Below are 20841 nucleotides of genomic sequence, written 5' to 3' on the forward strand. Positions count from 1 at the left end.
TACCGTAACTTCACCCGTGTATCAATGGGACTTCATTTACAAAGACCATAAAAGTTTAGCACCGCTCCCATTAAACGTCTTCTTTACTGGTAATCGTATATACTAAAAGACCTTTATAATTATGCACACCATGGATGCAGCTGTTGCGATCTCATAACTGACAACTGTACCACAGCCGCCACCCACCATCTCCCACTCTGAAGCCGGCACTGACCACAGCCACCACCCACACTAAAGCCTGCACCGCCCATAGCCACTGCCCACACTAAAGCTTGGGCTGCCTACAGCCATCACCCACACTAAATCCTGCCCAGCCCACAGCCTTGCCTACACTAATGCCTGCCCTGCCCACAGCCACTGCCCACACTAAAGCCTGCCCCTCCCGTAGCCACTGCCCACACTAAAGCCTGCCCCGCCCACAGCCAATGCCAACACTAAAGTGTGGGCTGCCCACAGCCACCATCCACACTACAGCCTGCCCCCCCACAGCTGCTGCTCACACTAAAGCCTGCACTGCCCACAACTCGATTGTCACTGCACGGTGATGTCGCCAGGGCTGTGGAGTCAAGGAGTCGGAGCAATTTTGGAGCACCTTGAGTTGGTGGTTTCATAAACCGAGAGGTCTGGAAAAGGGGGGGAAGCATTTGGGGGTATGGGGGGGTTTATGATTTTTTTCAGAATCGGATTTGCTGTAGTATAAAAAAGACAGATTGAGGTGTGAAGTGGCTACAGCCTGCTGTCTCATGTCTCAGCTCTTGTTCAGGCCACACGGCAATATCCCAGGGAACGTTTGTGTTCTTCATATATTTATACAGGTCACTTTAGTTCATAAGATGCTCTGCAGTTATTTAGCAGTGCTCTTAAATGAGCCTAAATGTTTACTGTAGCTTCCTTCAGTCTTTATATTTATCTTCCGTCAGATCATTTGTGGTGGAGAAGCAACCAGCTATGATAAATCCCAGCAAGAGAGCCTTGGTTTTAGTTACCAAAACACAATTCTCCGCAAGAGTCAGGTAAGTCACGGAAAGCTGAGCAGTACCAGACAATGGGCTTGATTCACAAAGCCATGCTAACTTATAGCAAGGTCGCGCTAGCGTTATGCACACGTTATAATGCGCATAACAGTTTTTGTGCGCAACCGCAAATTTCCGGGTGCAAATGCACATTTTGCACAAAAATGTGCAATTGCACGTGAAAATTTGCGATTGCGCGTGAAAACCGTTACGCGCGTTATAACGCATGCAAAACGCTGGCGCAACCTTCCTATGTGTTAGCACGGCTTTGTGAATCAAGCCCAATGTGCATGTTTACAGTTGCAGTGAAGCGCTGTATGCATCGTATTGCATAGAATTTTCCCCTCTGTTTTTTAGGGATATGCTACTCAATGCCCCAGTGTGAAACTAGAGAAAACGTTTAAAAGGTTCCTCTGTGTTAGAGCTGAAAAAAACAGATGTCACACTGACATGGCTGACAGGTCAAATTTTTAATTTCACTGCTTTAATTGAAAATAAGAATGCAAAATGAATGGAAAGTTCAGTTTTTTCTTAGTAATACGTACCAGGACTATGGTGGCAGGAGTCAAAGAGTCATAGCAATTTTTGGGTACTTGCAGTTGGATTTGGCGAAAAATGCACCAACTCCTAATACATTTAAACTGTAATTTAAAAGAGAAAATATTCTATTTCTCAGATAAAAGTCATCATAAATTATATATATATATATATATATATATATATATATATATATATATATATATATATATATATATCCTGGGTGATCATAGCCCACCAATAGAAAGCTCTGTTGGGGGGCAGAAAAGGGGGGGGGGATCACTTGTGTGCCGAGTTGTATGGCCCTGCAGCGAGGCCTTAAAGCTGCAGTGGCCCTATTGGTAAAAAATAGCCTGGTCACTAGGGGGGTTTAAGACTGCGTTCCTCAAGTGGTTAAAATCATTTTGGGCGGTATTTTACACATTTTTTTCCCCAAATTCACAAAAGATTTACCATGAGGCAGAAGTTCAGTAGTTTACCCAACAAACATGCTTCAATCCACTAAGCCCTGCTCAGTAAGTGTCACTTACCAGCTGTGTGGAGCAGGTCAGCATTGGGGCAGGGAGCTGTGTTTATGAGAGGTTTTCCTTCCTGTGCATCTCTGACATCTCTTTAGATGATAAAGGGATGCAGAAAAGCCTCATAAATATCCTTCCCCTGCACTGTTACAGTGAAGACCTGCCTTCCACCATGTTGGAACAAATCAGCTTGAGAAGCAGGGCTGTGTGGATCTCCCTATTGGCTGCCTGGCTCTCTCTGTTGGCTGTCTGTCAAATCTACCACACACAGAAAGCATGGAGAGAGTGAGTATTGGCTGGTAAGAGCTTAAAGGAAACCAGAGCTCCTGCAAGTAAAAAGTTTTATACATACCTGGGGCTTCCTCCAGCCCCATAAGCTTGGACCGCTCCCACGTCGCTGTCTTCCACTGTCTGCAGCTCCTCTACCGGGTCCCGTCACTTCAGCCAGTCGCGGCCAGTCTGACATAAGAGAAGTGCGCTCTCTGCAAATCTCTCCAGTGGCTGCTGGAGAGATATGTAGAGGGCACACTTCTCCTGCGTAGACTGGCCCCAACTGGCTGTAGTGACGGGACCCGGTACCGAAGTTGTGGACAACGGAGGACGGCGGCGTGGGAGCGATCCGCGGTTATGGGGCTGGAGGAAGCCCCATGTATGTATAAAACTTTTTACTTGCAGGAGCTCTGGTACACTTTAAGAAAAATATCAAACACTTTTGCCCGATTTATCAATTGTGTAAATATTTGTAAATTGTAATTTCTTGAGGCAATTACCAAGTCAGTAATTTACTTCACTAGTTGGTAATTCTAATTTTCTGTGCGAAAATAGGTTTAGTGAATTGGAATTTGGAAAGGTGTTCAGTAAAGTCAGCTGTTTTCAGCATTACTGAATGCGGTAATGCTTAGTGAATTGAGGCGAATGTCTGTTTAATAAGATTCACTGGAATCCTGTATCAGCTGGGTTCTGGAGCATAGATCTGCCCTCTTGCAAATGGCCCTGACTTTTTCTATATCCGATACAGAAAAGGCAGAGGCCTTTTTCTGCAAGGAGGCAGGGCTACATTCTATAACTGCTAATATGGGGCTCCAGTGAATCTTATTATACAGATGACATGCTGGGACATTCACGTTGGCAATGACAGGCTGAGATGGCTGAGAGGTTAAAGTGTCAGCTTCCTGGCCAGGAGCTTTTTGTTCCCAAAAGAAGATGCCATCTTAATATGGCCAAAAGAAGATGCCATCTTAATATGGCTTTAAAATTCCTAAGCATTGGCAGTGATGAGATGCCTTTTATGTTACGTAATTTCAATCAACGAGATTGTAATATGCAAATTAGAGTCGGAGTCCTAAACTGAGGAGTTGGAGTCAGAGGATTTTTGTCCCGACTCCACAGCCCTGGCACAGTATGTACAATTAATAATATACGTTTATTTTCCATTTAGGCTTTCCTTAAATTCATCTTAATGTGAATTTCTTAATTTTTTCCCCTTAGACTGCTTGTGAATTTGGAGGAATGTTGCACTAAAATGAAGGTTTCCTATGTGATTGATAAGTAAGTTTAGAATACTCAGCTACATCAATACACAATATTTTTGTTGTTGTTGTTGATAGTAAATGCATTGTTCATATAATCAGAAATATTTTTTTATAAGATTACATTGCAAAAAGCCTTGTTCAGCATCCATCTGTAGTCATGGAAATTATACTACAGAAGTGAAGCCTAGGGCCTGATGCAAGCAAGCACGGCAATGTTACCGTTCCTACGGTGGTGGGAACTGCCCTGGTAACCCTTAGCATCACAGGCATTACCGGGTTAACGCGCGTGTTGCTATGGTAATGCTTGGCCCTCCACACATTACCATAGCAATGCACACGTTAACCCAGTGACACAGGTGGCGCTAAGGATTAATGTACGCTGCTCCCCTGGCGGTAGAAGAGATAACATTGCCGTGCGCTACTTGTGCATGACAAATTTACCTACTATGTTGCATCAGGCCCCTAATGCTTACATCTTAAAATCTGTTTTTCACAACACTGATTTGTAGGAGTGTGTGTATGACTTAAAGTGAACCGGAGGTGAAGATAAACGAATGAGATTAACAATTGTTTTTATCCTCCTACTCCTAAAATGACTTCTTTATATACCCCACAGTTTTATTTGTGTACAAACTTAAAAAGTAGATTTAATGTTCTATTATTTCTGCTCAGTGGCACAGTGTTTTAAGTCCCAAATCTAAAATATATAAACTATTGACCTTTTTTATCCATCCCCTGCACTCAGAAGCTGGATATATGCTCCTAATCTTTAGATAGGTTTGATGCAATGACATTTTGCATGTTACAGGGCTAGAGTGACGACACATACCAATTCTAGGGTACCTCAACATAATGTACTGTATGTGCCTCTGCAAAAGAATAGATTCTTTTGCAATAAAGACTCTGGCTTTTAACTATCACTGCAGGGATAGCAACGGTTCTTGGATGATTGATTTGGATGAAAGCATTTGCATAAGCATTTGCATGTTTACTGACTTTGCTGTTTTGTTGGGCACACCCCCTTTAGCACCCCCATTATAACTTTTTTAAATGTCTTAACTTGAGGTAATGTGCCTGGATCTGTGTGTTGTTTCTTGTTCAGCATTGGGGCCCAGCAGTGTCACCCATAATTATGCATGTGTGAAATTATGATTGTACTGCAGGTTTTAATCCTCTGGGAAAATGCAAAATCACAACATCATTGCATGCATTGTCTTGATTTCATAGGCTCCTGACCACATGATTGCTGTGAGCCAATCACAGCAATCAGAGTCTGAAATAGGAAGAGAATGGCTCTGGTCCTTAAAGGAATCCAGAGACGACTTGCAAGAGAAAATGTACACATACCTGGGGCTTCCTCCAGCCTCATGCTGGCTGACCAGTCCCTCTGCATCCTCCTCCGCTGCTTCCATTCTCGGCTATTAGTCCCGGTAAGTAAGTGAGACGGAGCTTAATGAACATGTGCGGCCCGGCCGCGCGCACCCACCTCATCGCAGTACTACTGCACAAGTGCAGAATGCTCCCAGCCACGCCAGCGTGACAGGGGAGCGTGCTCGGCTGGACTGCGCTGACTGACTCACTTACCGGGACCTACAGCTGAGAATGGAGGCAGCAGAGGAGCACGCTGAGGGACTGATCAGCCCACATGGGGCTGGAGGAAGCCCCACGTAAATATAAATGTTCTCTTGCAGGTCATCTCTGGTACACTTTAAGGGGTAATAAAGTGGGTAAAGCAGATATAAAGCTGGTCACATTGATCCAAGTCTGTAAAATTGACATGGGGTCTTTACTACATACTCACTTGAATTGCGGATGGATATTTAAGTGTACCTGAAGCTCTGATATAAAATCACATACAGCACTTGTACGAGTGCAGCTGTGCCTGTGCAGTAAGCCGGAGCTGCTTGTGCTCGACTCCATACCAATGGATACCAATATCAACCCATTTGAAAATCTTTATGTGGCAGGGGTATATCAATCAGAGAACTCAGCTGCAGAGATCTCTCCAGTATTGTTCCTAAGAGATCTAAGAAATGTTGAGGATGACTTTGATTTTTGTAACCTGTAATGTTGTTTAATCTATTCCAGTGTTTTTTTTATGAATTGATTTCCGTGTCATGAAACTCAGTAAAGTAGAAATCCAGTGGAGCAAAAGGTTGCATCTCTCAGATTTTATTGTTCTCTGCTTTCCAGAATGAAGCAACTTCCTCTACGGGAGGTGACAACTGAAAAACACACTTTATACTGTACCTGTGAGGATGGGTTAAAACATTGGTTAGGTTTTCATAACTGTCTGTGTCTTCATTGGAGAAAAACTCACACCTCTCACAGATCACAAGAAATCAGGTTATCCTCTGAAATGGGTGCATGAGCAGTGGTTAGTCCTGGTAGAGGTTCTAGCTTTCTACTACTCTTTCCATAGGTAAAACATTACATGCCACTTTGCAAAAGTCCTAATTTAAATACATTTATTGGACTTTCTTCAATGATTCAACAGTGTTTGTTCTTTGCTACCATGTGCTACAAAATTTGTATTTACATTGTTTTTTATTTCTCCCTTAGGAATCCACCAGATATCAAGGGGTAAGGCCATTATTCCCATGTCCAACACATGTTCTAAGTACAACTTTTAAATGTGTAATATAGGCCTATTAAAGAGAACCTAAAGTCACCCAAAACAAATGAGATGAACTCACATGGGGCTTCCCTCAGCCCCCTGCAGACGATCGGTGCCCTCGCAGCCCCGCTCTGATGGCCCAGGACCCGCCGGCGAACACTTCCGGCTTGGCCGTCACCGGCCGACAGGCATGGGAACGCGAGTGATTGTTCGCGTTCCCAGCCTGTATATCGCCCCCTATGCTGCTATTGCGGCTAGGAGGCCGCAATAGCAGCATAGGGGGCCAGGAGGCCGCAATAGCAGCATAGGGGGCAATATACAGGCTGGGAACGCGAACAATCACTCGCGTTCCCATGCCTGTCGGCCGGTGACGGCCAAGCCGGAAGTGTTTGCCGGTGGGTCCTGGGCCATCGGAGCGGGGCTGTGAGGGCACCGATTGTCTGTCTGCAGGGGGCAGAGGGAAGCCCCAGGTGAGTTCATCTCAATTTTTTTTGGGTGACTTTAGGTTCACTTTAAACATTTCCTGTGACTTTTCATGTTTTTTTTCTCCTCCTGATTCTGATTTAAAATGTACCTTAGTGACATGGACCCATATGCAATCCACTTTTTCTCCTCAGTTATCTCCTAGGAAATAATTTTCATATTCTCTTTAAAATAACTTGTAAGCATTTTACATTTGAAAAAGTACCGAAAAGGTGGTTAAAACGTACTATCAAAATTATTTTGAGTATTTTCTTGCTTGATAGCGGTTTAACCACGAGGCAGTATATCTACACCCTGAAGGACTTCAGTTTCCGCACAGGGACATAGATAATCATCTTCACATTCCAGTGGGTGGTGTGTGATAACACGTGGGACCGCGACCTCTCTCCGTGGTAGAGTAGTAAACTCAGGGGCGTAACTAGGCCCCACCGGCCCCCCTGCAGATTTTCAGAGCGCCCCCCTCCTCCCTGGGGCCGCACGGGGCCATTTTGTGGGGGCTGGAGGGGTGGCAGCATGAGGGGAAAGCCGTGGCCACAGTCGGCGGGGAGAGGGGAAGTTCCCTGCCTCTCCCTCACCTCGGGGCTCTCCCCTCTGCGCTTCCCTCCAGCTTAAATGTGTGTCCGTGGGCAGCGGCGGGCAGGAAACAGATACATACCTTCCGTGCGCTCCAGCCAGTGTGTTCCTCTCGCTAGCCTCTGACGCGACTTCCTGTTATACCGGAAGTCGCATCAGAGGCTAGCGAGAGAAATGCAGGCTGGTGGAGCGCACGGGAGATATATATCTGTTTTCTGCTCGCCGCTGCCCACGGACACACATTTAAGCTGGAGGGGAGCGCAGAGGGTAGAGCCCCGAGGTGAGGGAGAGGGGGGGAACTTCCCCTTTCCCCGCCGACTGTGGCCACGGCTATCCCCTCATGCTGCCACCCTCCAGCCCCCACAAAACGGCCCCATTGCGGGCCCCAGGGGGGGGGCCCGGGCCCCCCCGCTGGAGCAGGGGCTGTAGGCCCTATTGTTACGCCAGTGAGTAAACCGATGATCGGTGAATGGGAACACAGTTCAGCTCAGTATAAGTTGTCCCAAAATTAACTTAAAGCAACTTAGGAATATACTTTCCTTGATTTGATCTTATCTCTTCCATGTTCTATATAGCTATCACATATCAAGTTAATATTGCTGTAATGTAACTAATGTAATGTAACTACATATCCGTTTAATGTTACAGAAAAAAGGAAATTCCAGTAAAAGCTTTTTTTGAATTTCCTGCTGGGGATTCCAGTTGGTCTCACATATATCGGGTGGACATGTTGCGCCACTGATCTTCATCTGAATCTATAAAATAATTGAATCGGAAGGTCGATTGGCTACACTGAGCTGCACTAAGCTCTCTAAGGTGCCAGAGATTGTTGTTTTATCTCTGACTGCAGGAGATCAGGCCGATTTATGGCAGGGAGCTTTTCTGTGTGCAGCTGATAGAAATCTGAACATATGAAAATAGCAGTGTGTTTGATATAGATTGAACTGGGTATTACATTATTATGTAAAATATAAACATCCACACTAGCTGCTGTGACCAGGGGCAAAATTGTGAGATTAACACAAATGACTGTGGGTTGGGTCAAAGGCAGATAAGAGGATATCTATATAGTCAGTAAGCGGTTGGGAGGCGGGGTTTTAATTGTATTTTATGACAGACTATGCTCTGCTTTAAGAAATGTTTTTGAAATGTCCAGCTTTATGAAAACTGTGCATAGCTTTAAATAGCATTTGTTCTTCACTCAAATCCTGTGTTTGAGCACTGCATTTCATATCATGTGTATTTTGGCTGACAAGTATTTTTTTCTTAACAGATACCGCAGATTTAATATTCCTGAAATGAAAGAAAAGACTTTAACAAATCTCCCAGAACAGGGATTGGTGGTAGACTTCGAAGGATTGGTATGTTTTGATAAATTATATGCAATGTATTCAGTTTGTGTGATACATTGCAACAGTATTTAAGGGCTTGTGTATTCCTGAATAAATGCCCCAGTATGTATACGTTATGTTTGGTACAATCTGGAAGACCTATGGACCTTTCATTACTGTACAGACCAGGCTTTCTCAACCAGGGTTCCTTGAGGACTCTGCAGGGGTTCCTTGGCATTTCCCCCATCGTGGAGGAAGTATAACAGAGCACATTATAATAGGGGGTACTGTAATAAGAAGCACTAAATTGGGGGTCAGAATAATAATGAGCACAGTATAATGAGTGGCAGTGTAATAGGAGTTAGTGAAATTAACAGCCACACCTACTTTAACAGACCATGCCTCATGCAAAATAAATGCAGGGGTTCCTTGAGATTAAAACATTGTTTGCAGGGGTTCCTTGAGATCCAGAAGTTATTTGCAGGGTTCCTCCAGGGTAAAAACGTTGAGAAAGGCTGGCTTAGGGTGTATATACATATCCAATTTGGATTGGCCAGTTATCCCCCAATGTTACATCTCCCATGTAGTATGAGAGATTACCTACTCAATTTGCTCATAGTTGTTACCACCGCACGACGCAAAGTCTCGTCCACCTAATCACACTCACCCATGTCGTTACAAGACCAGAGATGGCCCGAACGGTTCGACCGCAAACTTATTCGCGCGAACTTCGGTGGTTTGCGTTAGCAGCGAGCCGCAAACTATATGTGAGTTCGACCCGCCCCCTATACTACATCATTAGGGTCAACTTTGACCCTATACATCACAGTCAGCACACACAGGGTAGCCAATCAGGCTACACTCCCTTCTGCAGCCCCCCCCCCCTTATAAAACGCAGGCAGCGTCAGCCTTTTCACTCACTCGTGTGGCTGCAGTAATTAGAGAAGGGAGAGAAACTGCTGACATAGGGAAAGCTTAGTTAGGCTCTTGTGTTAGGCTTGTTAGGTAGCTCCTTCTTGCTGATACTTATTGCTAAAAAGCACTCCTCATCCTCAACAGCTCTTTTGAGAGCTAATGTTGTTTTTGTGATCTATTTTGTGTGTGTGTGTGTGTGTGTGTGTGTGTGTGTGTGTGTGTGTGTGTGTGTGTGTGTGTGTGTGTGTGTCCCAGACACTTGTGTTGCATATACAGCCCTGTCAGTCAGTTGCAGCTGCTGGACCTTGGCCCCTTGGTAATTCCTACTGTGCCACTGCCAGGCCCAGCACATTCAGTGACTACCTGTGTGTGTGACAGCTGCACATTTGTAATACCAATCACTGCATACCCACCTGTTCAGTGCACCTACCTACCTACGTGAGCGCACGCATTGTTATATACCAGTCAGTTGCTGCACCTGTTCACGGTACCTGTGTGTGTAACAGCTGCACATTTGTAATGCCAATCACTGCATACCCACCTGTTCAGTGCTTCTACCTATCTACGTTGGCGCACGCACTGTTATATACCAGTCAGTCGCTGCACCTGCTCACGGTACCTGTGTGTGTGAAAGCTGCACATTTGTAATACTAGTCATTGCATAATTGTTTACAGTACCTGTGTGACCGGCACGCTGTGCAATATACCATACTATATGAGTGTCGGGGGGGGGGGGGGGGTGGGCACACCCAAGATAATAAGGTCGTTGCTGCATTGTGAATTGTGAACAGACCAAATTTGATCAGCTGGACAGTCACTGTTCTGTCATTGAGCTACCTCAGCCCGGCGACCATATGTGCTGGAAAGCCGCCATCACCTGCACTCTCGTCATCGTGCGCACCAGTCCAGCACGGCCATCACTACACAAACAGCTGTGTGCTGTGCGTTACACAGTAAGTTTGGTCTGTCAGTGTGAAGCAGTACTCTAATTACACTCCCTGATTGATGTTTACACATGCAAGATGTTTTAAAGCACTTTAGGCCTCCAATTTAGCATGCAATGTGATTTCTGCCCTTAAAACGCTGCTGTGCGTCAAATCCAGATTTTTCCCCGGAACTTTTGGCACCTATCCCACTCCCCCATGCAAAAACTTAGATGTTAGGCCCCTTGAAACATATTTTCCATCACTTTTGTGGCCAGCATTAATGTTTCTAGTTTTCAAAGTTCGCCTCCCTATTGAAGTCTTTCGCGGTTCGAAAAAAAGTTTGCGCGAACCAAACCTTTTACGGAGGTTCGCGTTCGAGGTTCGCAAACCTAAAATTGGAGGTTCAAGCCATCTCTATACAAGACAAGTTAATTTTGGCACATAACAATGTTTCTTCTCAAGCCCACATGCTTTTGCACAGGGAGGATCTGAAAATTATTTATATGAGCCTGAACGCAACTCATAGCTGCAGCGGTGGAAGTGTCACCCTGGCCACCACAATGCATGCTGGGAGATGTAGTATATCAATGTGCCTACATCTCCTTTGATTACATTAATGTACTGCATCTCCCAGTGTGCATTGCAGGGGGGGGGGGGCACTTCTGCTATTTGTTGTTTGAGCAGGACTCTTACTCTATGGTTTTTATTTATTTAAATAAGAGTAAAAAAAAATCTTTAAAGAGAGTCTGAAGCCTTCAGAAATTCCTCTTTTTATTAAACATGATATATCAGCATAGCTAAAATTCTGCATCCCTGAGGCAGAATGTGCAATTTAACCCCCTAAATCCCCGGGGCAAAATGCAGGGATTGCTTTCTGGTAGAGGCAGAGCTTTGTGCTGTAGCTCTGCCTCTACTCGCTTCAATCCCCGCTGATCGCCGCTTCTCCCCGCCCCTTTGTCTTCCTTCACTGAGAGGGGTGGGAGAGGCGGGGAGAGGGATTAACTTACTTACTTAGGCTGCCATCTCTCGCCGATGCGCTCTACGCCGCTCCATCTTCCTGACACTTCCGACTTCTGAACCGGAACTTTTGCTGTGAAGTCAAACATGGCAAGAAGATGGAGAGTGTCATGGAGTGCATCAGTGAGAGACAGCATTCTGAGTTAGCCCCTCCTCCCAGGGCCCATGATTCCGCAGACAGAACCAACAGGGTTTGGACTAATCCTTCTCCTCATGAGGGATTCTCAGGATTTTCTTTGTTTTAAAAGCATTTTCTGAATGGCAGTTGCCAAGTCTAATTGGCAAAATAATGAGTAGGTAGGGAGGCTGGCTGGCTGGTATCTTACTATTTTGGCAGTTAGACTTAGCAACTGCCATTTGGGAAATGTTTTTGAAAATACAAAAAAACCCTGAGAATCATCCCCCATGAGGAAATGGACTAGTCCAAAACCTGTTGGTTCTGTCTGATTTTAACTGTTTACTTTTTTCACTGAAGTGGTCCTTTAAAATACCATACAGTATATATGGTTGCTCAGGGCAGGAAAGCAGATGCTTTTTCACACTTCATATTGTCTTATATAACCTCTGGTCTCTGGTTAAACTTGCTGCTCACCCCAGGAGCCCGTTCCTGTCAGTCACATCTCTCTCCGTTACTGAATCTCTGTCACTCATGTCTGACTAGGGGACTTCAGTCAAAGCTCCAATGACAATATGACACACTCCGTTCAGTTGGAGTGACAATCAATGATTTAGCACATCCCTAACTAAATTCAAACATCTTCATATGAAGGTTAATTATACTGTTAGGGAAATAAGCTTAGCTAGAATAAATTAATTATGGTGATTTACTTAGTCATTCTCATAACAGCATGATGTATACGTCAGTAAAAATCGGCAGGACATTGTAAAGAATGAAATATAATAGAAGTGTAAAATTTAATATGCGTGCAACATGCCTGAGAAGGAGCATTAAAGTGAACCTGTTTCCAAATCCTGTGAAGTAAAGCCAACCTGTGAAAATATTACAGTATATATTGTCATCTTATAACTTTTCCATAGCTTCCCTCAAATGTAATTTGTCTGCGCTATAAAATAGCAAATAGGAGCGATGCATTGTACCCTACCTCATTAAGCTCCACCCTTCAGCCCACTGGCACAATCTCCAGTCATGCAGGGTTGCCACATCATCCCTTTAAATACCGACACATCTAAGTTATACAGGTTGTGGGGCTAGTCACACTTAATCAGTGCCTAAACTGCATCTAACTAGCCACAAGGCATGTATAATTCATATGTGTCGGTATTTAAAGAACAAGTGACACCCATGCTAACCTAGAAATAAAACGCACATATATAAGTAGATAAATACTAGTTCTACTTTCATAACAAATGTATTGCACTGTCCATGTTATGATTCCTGTGAATTTTATAAAGGAAAAGCAGAGAATGCTATTCTAGACAGTTTCCATCTTTGTTAACGTTGAATGAAGCTAATCCTGACATAATTTCCTCCCTCACTCTTTTTTCTCCTCTTGCTAATTGTGTATTCCTTACCTGCCCTTTTCCCAGAGTCTTCAGACACTCCCACTGAGGTCTATACTAGGAAGTGCACTGTCTTCTGTCATTAGTAGGAAGGGGAAATAAAGGGAACAGGAGGAATATATTATAGATAAAAAGACCCCCTAGCATGCAACTGTTTTGCCAGCTGATGGCAATGGCAATTAAAGGGCCAGTGCTCCTAAGGTATGTGATAACTCCAAACTATAACAGCAGAAACAGTTTTGAATGCAAGTTTAGCATCTTTATCACTTAATACACTCAGACCAGTTGCTGTTGAAATTTGAAGGGATAATACAGCAAACCTGCAGTCATGTGATGTTAGTGACATGATTAGTGAGCACTCCTTTTTATTTATTCTATTATAGGTCTTGCAAATTAAATTGCAGCCCATGTGTGGAGAATATTTGTGAGTGTTGCCCATAGTAACCAGTAATATTTATTTTTATTTTTTCATTCTGTAATATGAGTTGGTAGCAGGACAAAACATTTCAGGGTAATCATTCTTATATTCACCATGGAAGTAAAATGTAGAGGACGGCATTCCCACTATTTAAAACATAAATTTAAAAGCCTATAGGCCACAAATAAAGAATACAAATAGAAAGCAGCTTCCAATAGGCGACACAATGGTGTATCTGCGTGGAGTTTGTATGTTCTCCCTGTGTCTGTGTGGGTTTCCTCCGGGTATTCCGGTTTCCTCCTTGAAGACTTAATTTACCAAAGATTCAGCAGTGGACCTGTACAATCAACATACACTATTTTTATTGGTCAGTGGGTTTGTGCAGCCAGTGTGGACCCATATTAAATTATAGCAAAAAGTTTTTTGGCCATAAACACAATTTCATCCCGTTCCAAAAATGATTCTTTATTGCACAAGTCTCCACAACACAAAAACAACTTGCTCCTCTAGGGAACCAATCCACAGACAATATTAAAAACTATTTCTGCGCAGAAAGCGTAAATAAAACCAGGAACCACCCACATTCTCTGCGTTTTCGCATGCGATTTCGCATAGGTTAGTATTTATGCGATTTTAACCATGTCACTGCCTGTGTGATTTAACATTAGTTTCTATGCGAAATTGCATGCGAAATCGCGGTAAAATACACATGCCAAAACTGCATGCGATTTCCCTATTAAATACATTAGCAGCGATTCGCATAGCGATGTGCTGGGTGCAAATTCGGAGGGCTCTTCTGTGCAGATTTCTCCCGCACAGAAAAACGCTCAGGATTACTGACAAGTGGAAACAGGGCCATCCACTTGTATTGGCTATGCGAATCCGCATGCGGACAACGCATGCGGATTCGCAATAGTGGAAACAGGCCCTTAAGGAACCGTGAAATGCTAGTTAATTTAGCAAAGGACATTCTTACAAACAGGAGTAGACCTAAACTCTTGCACAGGATAGAAGGGAAACCTAGAGAAACGCACCCTGTATGTATTTAGAGAATTTAGCCTGTCTAATTCCCCCTCATGTGTGTCGAATCACAAGTTGTAATTTGATCTCTTCCCTGTGTAACCTGACTGCCATGGCAGATAAGCTCATTTGAAAGCACAGGATGTTAACAATATGTCTTCTTCCATGAAAGTAGAAACAGTGCAGATTTATTTCAGGATTTGTATCACCTGTTACAAAGAAATGTTTATCTTTGAAAGTTACTACGCTGTTGCTTATCTTTTAGAGCAGAGAGGAAGTTCTGAGTTCAGGTCCGCTTTAATGGCCCACAGGTATTAGGTAAAAGACAGGACGTTAATCATAGCCAGGTCGGGGGTCCGGCAGCATGGGGGAGCCTGGCAGGGCACTCCGGGGAGCACAGAAAAGTTAAGGGGCAGGTTGGGGGAGCAGCTGGCCCTGATAGGCCTCTGTTGTTGTTTTTTCTGTAAATGTATTGAATAATAAAATTATTTGATTTCACATTGCCTAATTTTGGGTAACATACCTTAACTACTTAAGGACGTCGCTAGTTGAAATCTATGCCCTGTTTTGATGCTGATCTGGCTGCCAGGGCGTAGATTTTAACTCACCGCTGCTGCATGTTCCCGCCGCTCTCGTTGCTCTTGGTGATCTTGCCGCTGCTCGGTCTATCAATGTAAGCAACTACCATTGGCTTACATTGATAGGCAGGGTCAGGAGCCAATGAAAGCGGCTCCTGACCAGCTCACAGGATCTCTGCTATCATAGAGACGGCAGAGTGGGTGGCCTGTGGTTCCCGGCATGCGGCGTGGACAGCGTTTGCGCATGTGCGTCGATTCATCGGTATTCCTTGGTGTTTCACCGTTTCTGGTACCAGCGGTCTCTGGTCCTGAAGGGGGCAGAGTCTGCTGTTACTTAAGTGGTTAATATTTCCCTCTATAGTCCCATTTTTAAGGCCCACAATTTTTCAGGATAAGAATAAGAACAAAGCAGCAAAACACAACAATTAAATAATGCTCCATGTTTGCAAAATAAAAATTAGATGGAAAGAAGTTTAAAAAATAAATTAGGCTAGGTCCACACTAGGCCTATTTGCAGAATGGACCTGCAGTCCGTGATCCTGGAATTGAGAACCTGGATGCAAACTAATCCGTGCTGCCCTTTAGCAGCAAACGTTTTTGATCCGTTTTTTCCCCCTCCCTCAAAAAAATGGATGGCTGCAGCCAGGACCCCAATAGATAGCATGAGGGGGTAGCAGCCAGGGTGGGAGTAGCGGGAACAGCGACGGGGAGGAGGGTTGCCCCCCCCTTACCTGGCGAGGCACGCGGCGAGCAGAGGAAGAAAGGTAAACCTCCCCTCTCACTCGCTCACTTACTTTTGCCGCAAATAGCTATAGGGGGGAGCGGGGACGGGGGACCCAGGTGAAGGGGGGAAAACCCGTACCCCCCGCTGTGCTCGCTACCCTGGTCCCGGCTGCTACCCCCTCAGGCTACCTGGGAGACACCTATTGGGGAGACGTGAAGGAGAAGAGCAGGCAGTAGGCAATGCGGATCTCCCTCCATTTTGTGTGCAAGAATAGCCTGTGTAGAGGGAGATCCGTTTTTGCACTGCCCTCCCCTACCCCTGCGTGTATCACGATCTATGTGCGGTCCGTGAAAATGCAGCAAATCCGGACGTTTCGTTCAGGCTTTGAAAACGGGTCCTGGCAAACGCAGATGGATCCGTTTTTTGTTTTGGGAAAGACGGCTGCTATTTTGAACATTGCTATCCGTGGCTCCAGTGTTGATCAGGTTTTAAAAAACGAAGCCACGGATACGTTTCTGGACCTAGTGTGAACCAGCTTTTACCGGTAATTAATAAAAATGGTAACTTTGATGTGTAACCTGAGCATCATTATAAAAGCTATAGCCCTGCTTGAAATATTGGTTAATGCTTTTTCACTTGCTGGGGCAAGCAAAAACAAGTAGAGATAATCGGATTATTGTCAGATAACAGGTGCATTTACAGCAGGGTATACTCTTGTATGAGCAAATCTAATGCTGGATCCACACGGTGCGTTCGCGCACTCGATTTCCCGCTCGATTCCCGTCGATTCGTTTATTTCCAACATGTCCGATTTGGATTTCGATGGATCGTTAGGTCGATTCGCATGCAAAGTATGCCAAATCGACCTAACGATCCATCGAAATCCAAATCGGACATGTTGGAAATAAACGAATCGACGGGAATCGAGCGGGAAATCGAGTGCGCGAACGCACCGTGTGGATCCAGCATAACACATCAAGAAATGTCCAATGTCATAGATGGCAATCTTTTATTCCAGCAAAAACAAACTCATGCAGGTCTGAATTGTTTCCAAGTTCTTTTGATAACCCCTTTATCCACTATGCAGGTTGAGTGTCCAGGTAGTCAGAGTGGATGGTTTCTTGTTAATTAAATCCGGACCGGGGTAATCTGAATTGATTACATTTAGTTCATGTGCTAAGATGCAATCACATGACTGCTAATTTAAAAGAGACTTAGAGATGGTAGGAAATGACTTAATGAATCTGGCTTAAAGTGTGAAATGTGTTAAGCTGGGTTCAAACTCATGCCGGATCCAACCAGGAACAGAAAATCCGATGTATGATACACTGCAACATCCATCATTTTCTGTTATCTGTTGGTGTCCTGTGAGAGAACGTGGAAGAGCCGCCGCATGTACTGACAGCAAGGCGGCTGGTTCCGCGTCCAGCGAGGAGGTTTGCACGCAGCAGCGTGCATCGGGTGTGGCTGAGTCTGTTAGTTCACACATGTTTAGGAATACGCGCGCGCGCGTTGAAAGGCAGAACTTTTATGATGGCCAAGGGTGGATCAGCTGACCAAGCCGGTCAGCTGACCTCAGAGCTGGTAACCATTGGTTGATCACTTAAGGGTGGCGCCAGAGAGCACTGCTCTATATATGGTTGCTGCTGGTCACTCTCAAATTGTCTGCCGTTGCGAACACAACGTGGAAGCACTCAGACCTTAGTCAGATCCAACAGTGTGTTTGAACCAGGAGGACCTGGGAATTCACACTGAGCCAGATTACTTGTGTTATTATTCTGTTATACTTCAGACTAGTTCCAGGGTGTAGAGACCACGGACCTCACACCCAAGATTAGGGAACTTGTGTTATCATTCTGTTATACTTCAGACTAGTTCCAGGGTGTAGAGACCACGGACCTCACACCCAAGAATAGGGAACTTGTGTTATCATTCTGTTATACTTCAGACTAGTTCCAGGGTGTAGAAACCACGGACCTCACACCCAAGACTAGGGAACTTGTGTTATCATTCTGTTATACATCAGACTAGTTCCAGGGTGTAGAGACCACGGACCTCACACCCAAGACTAGGCATTGTTTGATATTTGTTATGACCTGTTGATTTCCTGACTATCCCTCTGCTTTCTGATTCGGTACCACGCATATCTGATATTCCGTTGCCAAACCCTGCCTGCCTTGGATACCGAATCAGCCTTCTGTCTTTGTACTTTGTCTGTCTGTGTGTTGCCGACCTGGCTTGCCCGACCTCGAGAGCTATCTCTCTCCACTAAAGAGATAGTCTCCAGATCAGTCAGTGACATCCACCTTCAGGTGTCACTCACTCTCTGGTCCCTCCTACCTTCAGCCTGACTCCACCCCTTGGAGAGTCGCAGGCTGCTGGAAGGTTCTGTATTCTCTATAGCAATGTCTTCTGTACTGCTTGGGGCCACCTGCTCATCAGGTGGGTTACTCAAAGTCATACTGTTACACCAAACACTCACCATATATACTGTATATATCGAGAGGTGTCCAGAGGTTAGTACTATATCTGTATTATTGGTGATTCTGCAGATCATCCATAATCGGGTATAGATCTGTATTCTTGGTGATACTGCAGATCACCAATAATCAGATCCTCTCTGTGTGCTGACACCGATCGTTACATGTCCATTGTAACAGACATGTCATATAGATAAGCATGCTATCTAAAGGTACATGCACACGTCGGATTTTTCCAAACGACCGGTCGCTTGGGCGATTGAACGTCCGGTCGTTTGGACGTCAAATCGAGCGTGTGTACAATCGGTCATTCAGCTGATAAGACTGGATTTGACCCATCCGCCAAGCAGACCTTTACCCTAAGAGGATATTTACACACAGTTGACTTTAATGAAGACACAAAAAGTTAAGCTAATTTGTTGTAATTTTATTTTATATTGCCTGAATACAGATACAGATTGTATTTACAATTGTTGTGGAGTCATCTCAACCCAGGATCCAGAAGAAGGCGAAAAAACCCCCAGAGGCAAGCAAGGTCTGATTTGTGCCTCGGAGGGGAAAAAATTCCTTCTTGACTCCTATGTGGCAGTCGGCTTTTACCCTGGATCCCAGGTGTCTCCCCAGATCATGCTACCACGCTGTCTCCGCTGGACATCTTCTGTCTGCTCTTCTTATCTTGCTAGGAGAACCTCCTGTGAATCTTCTGTCACCAGGAACAGCTGCAGATGGTGGGGGATTCTGGCTACCTATAAAAGTGGGAGGGAGGCACTGTAGCTACCTGTATGGGAAAGGGGGGGGGGGGCTGGCTACATATACAAGGGGGGGGGGGAGATCAGCCTACCTATACAAGGAGGGAATATGGCTACCTATGCTGGATGGATCTGGCTACTTATGAAAGGGGGGACTCTGGGAGAACATAAGTATTCCTATAGTGGCGGAATGCTACCTTTACTGGTGGGAATTTGGCTACCTATACTAAGGGGAGGAGGCGCATAATGCTACCTATACTAGGGGGGCCTCTGGCTACCTATATGGGGGCTAGGAAACTTGCTACCTATACAAGGGGGAGTCAGAGTCCCCCTTGTATAGGTAGCAAGAGATAACTCTTGCTACTTTTACTTAGGGGAGACACTCTGGTTACCTATAGGTAGGAGTGGACTCCTACATGTAGGAGGGGACTCTGATATGTTTTTTTTGGCCAACTATACTGGGGGGGGGGGGTGGAAAATAAGGCTACCTATACTGGTGGGAGTCTGGCTACACTTATGTGTATGATCAGAGCGTCTAGGTCTGATCTATACAAGAGGGGTCTGGGACCCACAATGTGTCTGCCACAGGGCTAAATAGCCTCCCGTGGCCATGCGGTAAAAGAGTGTCAAGGCCGGTAATATGGAAATCCATGGAGGGAAACCTTGGTGCACTCGATATGAGGGGATGTTTCGCCATCTGCCTTAATCCAGGAAGCGCCCCTACATCTTCATGCACCGGTCATCACCTCAACAAAGAGATCCATTATGTGTCTGACCAGAGTGTATAGCACTGATCTATACAAGAGGGGTCTGAGCCCCACAATGTGTCTGACCAGAGTGTATAGCACTGATCTATACAAGAGGGGTCTGAGCCCCACAATGTGTCTAACCAGAGCGTATAGCTATGATCTATACAAGAGGGGACTGAGCCCCACAATGTGTCTGACCAGCGCGTATAGCTCTGATCTATACAAGAGGGGTCTGAGCCCCACAATGTGTCTGACCAGAGCGTATAGCTCTGATCTATACAAGAGGGGTCTGAGCCCCACAATGTGTCTGACCAGAGCATATAGCTCTGATCTATACAAGAGGGGTCTGAGCCCCACAATGCGTCTGACCAGAGCATATAGCTATGATCTATACAAGAGGGGACTGAGCCCCACAATGTGTCTGACCAGAGCGTATAGCTCTGATCTATACAAGAGGGGTCTGAGCCCCACAATGTGTCTGACCAGAGCGTATAGCTCTGATCTATACAAGAGGGGTCTGAGCCCCACAATGTGTCTGACCAGAGCATATAGCTCTGATCTATACAAGAGGGGACTGAGCCCCACAATGTGTCTGACCAGAGCGTATAGCTCTGATCTATACAAGAGGGGTCTGAGCCCCACAATGTGTCTGACCAGAGCATATAGCTCTGATCTATACAAGAGGGGTCTGAGCCCCACAATGTGTCTGACCAGAGCGTATAGCTCTGATCTATACAAGAGGGGTCTGAGCCCCACAATGTGACTGACCAGAGCATATAGCTCTGATCTATACAAGAGGGGTCTGAGCCCCACAATGTGTCTGACCAGAGCATATAGCTCTGATCTATACAAGAGGGGTCTGAGCCCCACAATGTGTCTGACCAGAGCGTATAGCTCTGATCTATACAAGAGGGGACTGAGCCCCACAATGCGTCTGCCACGGGGATAAAAAGCCTCCCGTGACCATACGGTGAAAGAAAGTCAAGTCCGGTAATATGGAAATCCATGGAGGGAAACCCAGGTGCACTCGATATGAGGGGATGTTCCGCCATCTGCCCTAATCCAGGAAGTGCCCATACGTCTTCATGCACCGGTCATCACCTCAACAAGGAGATCCATTATGTGTCATATCCGATAATA

General features: G+C 45.2%; 1 protein-coding gene across 2 annotated transcripts in view; it reads left to right on the forward strand.

Moving 5' to 3' along the window:
- Window positions 1-20841, forward strand: part of LOC137544107 (signal transducer and activator of transcription 2-like) — a 157307-nt gene that overhangs the window by 59225 nt on the left and 77241 nt on the right. For both annotated transcript variants that reach the window (XM_068265176.1, XM_068265175.1), the window contains exons 10-13: window positions 921-1013; window positions 3557-3616; window positions 6163-6183; window positions 8547-8634. In XM_068265176.1, the coding sequence (XP_068121277.1) occupies window positions 921-1013; window positions 3557-3616; window positions 6163-6183; window positions 8547-8634 (262 nt within the window). The remainder of the gene's footprint in view (window positions 1-920; window positions 1014-3556; window positions 3617-6162; window positions 6184-8546; window positions 8635-20841) is intronic.

Source organism: Hyperolius riggenbachi, chromosome 2, assembly GCF_040937935.1.
Source record: "Hyperolius riggenbachi isolate aHypRig1 chromosome 2, aHypRig1.pri, whole genome shotgun sequence".
NCBI lineage: Eukaryota > Metazoa > Chordata > Amphibia > Anura > Hyperoliidae > Hyperolius > Hyperolius riggenbachi.